Source organism: Colossoma macropomum, unplaced genomic scaffold (genome assembly GCF_904425465.1).
Source record: "Colossoma macropomum unplaced genomic scaffold, Colossoma_macropomum, whole genome shotgun sequence".
Lineage (NCBI taxonomy): Eukaryota > Metazoa > Chordata > Actinopteri > Characiformes > Serrasalmidae > Colossoma > Colossoma macropomum.
Genome location: NW_023494786.1, coordinates 12999807 through 13006002, shown reverse-complemented (window position 1 = coordinate 13006002; position 6196 = coordinate 12999807). Strand labels below are relative to the sequence as shown.

At 42.3% G+C, this 6196-nt stretch overlaps 1 protein-coding gene across 2 annotated transcripts in view; it reads right to left on the bottom strand.

Annotated features, from left to right (window-relative positions):
* The window catches only part of LOC118826954 (alpha-2-macroglobulin-like), an 82899-nt gene that overhangs the window by 42328 nt on the left and 34375 nt on the right, over nucleotides 1-6196 (bottom strand). For both annotated transcript variants that reach the window (XM_036598087.1, XM_036598078.1), the window contains exons 22-23: nucleotides 501-552; nucleotides 313-396 (exon numbers count right to left, since the gene is read on the bottom strand). In XM_036598087.1, the coding sequence (XP_036453980.1) occupies nucleotides 313-396; nucleotides 501-552 (136 nt within the window). The remainder of the gene's footprint in view (nucleotides 1-312; nucleotides 397-500; nucleotides 553-6196) is intronic.

Genomic DNA, 6196 nt, shown 5'->3' with positions numbered 1-6196 from the left:
CCAGGGATTTACCTATAGTGAGGCCAAAAGCAAAAAAGTTATTGACAATCTTGTAGCCTAGTGGAGTCATGGGGATCTGCTCAACTATTCCCTGCTCATCAACTGATTATCAAGCCCTTCATGAGCTGGATCAAGTGTACTGCATGCAGAGAATACCAGAAACTGCAGGTCAGTGGGTCCCCAGAACTGGAGCTGAAGATCAGTGCTCAAGGGTCATCAAATAGATTTTAGCCAGGGCCACCGAACAGAACAGACACTCTTTAGGTCAAATTCCTACACTGTACATTCACTCTTAATATTTTCTGTCCATACCAAGCACTGAAACTGAAGCTTGTGCTGATCCCTCGATCACATCTTCAGGAAGAACCAGCTCCAGCTCCTCTGAAACACTGTTTCCTGTGAATCAAAGTGTAAACAGGTGGCTCATTCTTTACGGAACAGTACATGAGTGCTGATGCATTGGTGTGAAGAGTAAGGATATAAGTCAATGCATAACCTACCCTGTGGACACAGCAACCAACTCTGGCTTGTGGTCTTCTCACTTCCTTCAGCCTACATGAGAAAATTGTATGATCAAAGTAACAACAAACATTATTTACGTAAATGTAGGCCAAATTGGGTAGTAATGTAATATACGTAAAGGGGTTACGTAATCAAGAACGGGAAGAAAACCTGTAATTTTATCCATATGGCCCACGTCTCAAAACAGTTCTGGGCCACTTCTGGTAAAGATTGCCAGTGCTGACATGAACTATGTAACATTCATTTATGTTTTAAATAGGGATCAACAGGATTGTGGGGGTGCATAGTTTAAATTCAGATCTTGGCCATATATGACAGGATACACTGTAAAAAAAAAATCCAACCTAAAATATTTTGGTCATTTTAGGTGACATTTTGTTGGTTATTTGAACAAAGAATAATGTTGGGTTAAAATGTTCATTTTAGTTAGTCCGACACAGTACTGGGAACACTACTACATATCATAGTTCGCAGTTTAGTTCAGATTTAGTTTAATATGACTTAAATTTTGTGTTCATTGAACATCAAAAAGTAAGTTAATAGAACAATAAAACTTACCTGATGTTCACTTAACCTTTTAAGTCCACCATGTTACTTTAAATTAAAACAAACCTTTCTCACAGCGTCACAAACACTTTGGACATGCAGGCTTATAAGCACCAGAGTGGTTATCATTTGCCCCATCTGCAACTGGTAGTCAATGAGGTGAAAGCACAACACCTCTCCCCGAGCCTGGGGGCACTGTGCAACAGTGAAAGTCCTACTCAACAAGGAAGTTGGCGTAACAGCCTGGTTTTTGTACTAGTGGTTTTGAGTGGTCAGTCAGTTCTGGCAATGGTGGTTTAAAGGTGCCTGAGATGCATCAGTTTAATGGCAGTAAACAGGCTGTGTTCTGGCAGCTGCATCTGGCCCTTTCCTGTACCATCATTCGATTAGGTATGTGAGCAAGTAAATGCTGGATATCAAATTTGCTATATAGAAACAAACTATCTAATTTTACACTTAACAATTTCTCAGTTGTGTCAGGTTCATCTGCAAAAAATGTTTGTGTCACGATAGATCCTGATCTGTCCTTTGACACACATATAACGAATATTACTAGAATAGCCTTCCTGCATCTCCGCAATATTGCTAAATTAAGAAATGCATTAGGCTGGTTCATGCATTTATTACCTCAAGGCTAGATTATTGTAATGCCCTGCTGTCTGGATGTTCCAGCAAAAGCCTTAACAAGCTTCAGCTAGACCAGAATGCTGTAGCCAGAGTCCTTACAAGAACCAGAAAGTTTGACCATATCAGCCCAGTTGTATCAAACCTACACTGGTTGCCAGTTCAATTTCGCATCGATTATAAAATTCTCTTACTGACCTTTAAAGCTCTAAACAGACTCACCCCTCAGTACCTGAGTGAACTTCTCTCCTACTATGAACCATCACGCCTACTTAGATCACTAGGTCCTGGCTTACTATTAGTACCTAGAATTGATAAAGTTACATCGGGAGGGGAGGAGCCTTGTCAAACAAAGCCCCCCAGCTTTGGAATAATCTTCCAGTCAGTATTCGGGACTCAGACACAGCCTCAGTCTTTAAGTCTAGGCTAAAATCTTGCTGGGGGTTCATGGACATAGAGTATTATGGTAAACTGGGAGTGTTGGTGCTGTCGTCCTGCTGCTCTCATGCGTTCACTCAAGTTTGCTGAAGGTGGAAGCCCTCATGTCTCTGTTACTTTCTGGTTTTTCCCTTTTAGTAAAGGGCTGTAATAACTAGACCTGCCAGAGTCTCTGCTGCTCTGTTAATACTGTAATCTGTGATCAGTCACTCTTTACAGAACTAACTCTCTGTGTGATTTCCTTTCTTTGCCGAGTTGAACAGCTGCCCATCCTGTGCGTCTGATGCTGTTGCTTTTTCTGCCTTGATTGGGTGCCCACTGCTCACCAGCCTTCTGGACGGGCTTGACGATCATTGAGCTTCATGCTGTACAATGCTGTGCACACCTTACCCTTATGAATTGACCCCCCCGATGATGCTGCTGCTGCATAAACTAAACTAACCTAATTAACCATTGCTCCGCCTGTTTTCCCTGTTTTGTACTATAATACTTCATACTAACGCTGTTTGCTATCCAGTGTTGACTAGAGGAGGATGGGTTCCCCTTTTGAGTCTTGGTTCCTCTCAAGGTTTCTTTCTCTTGCTCTTAGGGAGTTTTTCCTTGCCACTGTCGCCACTGGCGTGGTCATGCGGGCTTGGACCCGGATTTTTCTGTAAAGCTGCTTTGTGACAACACCTGTTGTAAAAAGCGCTATATAAATAATCTTTGCTTGCTTGCTATCTGGGAAGTCTGTTCACTCTGCGACCACCTTTGCAATGCCGCCAGGTAGTTATTTCCAGCCATACAACACAAGCTTTTAGAAATCTTGTTATCTGGTGACTCCCACTGTACGAAAATATCCCATCCATGCTACGTGAAACACAGCTCTAGAGACAGCTGTGTCCATGAACAAAAAAAATCACTGTATTAACCTCGCAGTTCTGTTCAGTCAAACAGAGTAAAGCAGGAAATGTGGACTCTTTTCGTCTCTTTTTAGCTGGCCTACGTGTCTCGACCCATATTGTTTGTGTGTGTTTAAAAACATACGAAAATGAATAGTATTAGTGTTTCTGATGGGATCATACCAGGACAGAATGTTAAAAGTGACTGATGGCTTTCTGTCTGACCTCCAAAATTTGTCTGAGCAGAGCCTCCTTCACTGCCAGCTTCATTCATTTCATTTGCGCAGCAGCGTACACTTGGCTTGCATCACACAGTATCAGCGGTATCAGAGATGTTGGTATCAGTGAATTGTTATGAGTAAATGAGCATCGTGTTGGACTGATACCCAATACCAGTACTGGTATTGATGCATCCCTAGTTACATTGCTGACTAGGGGTGCAGGAAAAACTTGATTCTTAGATGCATCGCGAAAAAAAAATCAGACCACCGTGGGAGCCACAACATTTAATGTCCAGTATGTCTCAGTATCTGCTAATGTCCTACTATAGGCTAAAAAATATAAACGAGAGTGCAGATTTACTTTGCTCTGCTTTAAGCTTCGGCTACAGCTGCTTTCCTCTGTAACGGGTTTTGCAATTTTTAATATTATATTGCTAGAACCTTATGTGAGGGTGTAAGGTAACCCGGATTTATTTGAAGTCTACAGACCAGGGCAAGAGAGAGAAACGCTCGCACCAAGGGTGCTTCAGAAAAGGGAATTTATTGGCTAAATATCAAACTACTTTTGGACTACATTCAATGATAAACAATATAAAATAAAACAAGAAAACAAAACAAAACAAAATGATAGTAATGAAAGACAAAATAGCTCGAGTAAGTTAGAGTGATTCACGGCTAAATGGTATGAGGCAGTGTGGTTTGGGAAGTCGCTTAGGAGAGCCTCTAGAGAATTAACCTAAGCCTGGACGGGAAGAACTATATCGCTGGATGTACCTATATAAGTTCTCTTATTAAATAAATTGGCGTCAGGGCCCTGACTGCAAATTGATGGTTCCAGCTTACGTGGGAGTCGGGGGCTGACTTCAGGTGGGGTCGTCTCAGGACAGACTCGATCGAAGGCTGGAGCTCACGCGGTGGTTCCTCTTCTCGCTGGCCGTGGATGCTGCATCTCCGTGCGGGCACATCTCGTGGCCATCTGATGGTGGAGCTTGGGCGGCCTTTCGAGGGTCGATCTGTTCACAGATCAGTGCGTGGCTCTGGGTGCGATGCTGGGTCTCCGTGGCATCAGAACCGCTCCCACTCCGCTGGCGAGGTTCAGGTTGCAATCAGGGTTCTGAGGCTGGTGGTACCAATTTAACTAACTACCTCTCTTTAGCAGAATCGAAAGTTATGGATATATTCTCCCGGGCCAGACAAGAAATATCCACCTTCCTTCTCTGAGGGTGGTTCAAACTTAAGGTGTATAGGCGAACAGGTTTCAGATCTGAAAATTTAGTGTCCTAATACTTCTGACCTGTCTTTCTGACCTAGGCCAGCACAAACTTAGAAACTTGTTGCGAACGCAGGAACTCTCCCAAATTTTGCGGTGCACTCTGGTTTTGTTCAGCTGGAGGCCCTTCCCTTCAGGGGTGGAACCCAGGTGTTGATAGTTTCTCTCACCTAACGGGTAATTAGCTATTCCTAATTCTTGGTCCTGATTGGTGGGGGGTTTCTCTGTCCTACCAGGGAACTCCCTCCTTTGTTCCTTCTAGGTTTAAAAGTTCAATTCGATTAAACAAAACAGCTTTCAGATCAATTAGTTACTAAAATCCATAACCTGCAAATCTAACGTTTTAGGTATCTACGTGTAGTTTCTACCCACATTATCTGAGAAGAACTATGGCAAAGGCAGAAACAATTTTATAGATAATCCTTGGGTGTCTTTTCGTTGCAGGAACTTCCAACACAGTAAAATCATTACTTCAAATGACTACATCAAATAAATGAGAAGAGTAAAATAGAAGGCTAAATAAAATAAGTGACAAGAAAACCTAGGTGCATAGTGTTCTAAAATCACTACTTTAAATGGTTATTTCGGTAACTTCAGACATTTATCCCACACATTCCTAACGTCTGACAAAGAAAGGATGAATACACTTTAAGTAACTGAGTATACAAATACAAGCATCATCACTCGTGAAATTAGATAAAGTTGATAGTCGAGCATGCATATCAATGAGTTTTCCTGGGATCCTTTGTGAGTAACCGTCCTTAGGTGGTGGCGTGGTAATCCTCGTTTTCACCCCTTGGGGGTGCTGTGGGTCCATGCTTGAGATCCCTAGGGAATTTAGAAAGTTGGAATTTTGCCGTCCAAAGTCGTACAAATTCCGTTTTGTTATGTCTAGTTTAGTTAAAAAGAGTTCTAACGAATGGTTGTAGTTTGGAGGGGACAAATACCTTAGAAATGTACTTTCTGTTACTTAAGAAAAAATTGTCCACAGGATTTTGGAGAGCTGTGCAGCTGCATTCCGGTGAAGGGTCCTGTTTTTCTCCAGGTCAAAGGAGAGAGAGGGGTGCTGCTCCTTGATTCAGCCGTAAATCGACTGATTTTGGGAGTTGGGGGTGATATTTGACAGATTTACACCTCCAGCTCCAGACTCGCTGGAGCCAAAAGGCTTTTAGCTTTTGGTTGTTGATGAGTTTAAGTAAACATTCAACTTGAGGTCATGTTTTGAGGTCATGTGAGTGTTCGTTTCAGCCAGTGTTCGCTACACCTCCCCTTTCCGACAGGAAACTTTTCCTCAAAAGTAGAGCAGCTTATTGTAAAATGTCTCTCAATGTTCTGATTTACGAAGCTGAAATTGCTTCTTATTCTCCAGCTTCTCGTTCGAATTTTTCCGTTCCACCTTAAATTCTGCCTGAGGCACTGAATGTAACTGCTGCATCATTTAAGGTGGAAGGGACAATTCAAAAGAGAAGCTGACTTCATTTTCACAACTTTTTAGTGTTTGACAGTCTTTCATTACAGATTTAACGTACCAGGAAACCAACTATGTTGCTTATAAATGCAAATAAGTCCATTCGTCTCCAAATGTTTGTCTTGGCTAAATCTCTCACTTTGCCTTGTCTTTCGCTACTGGCTCGGCGAGACTTAGTTGCTATGTGCTATCTGCACGCCAGTTCTCAGTCGTTGAGAACCAGGGC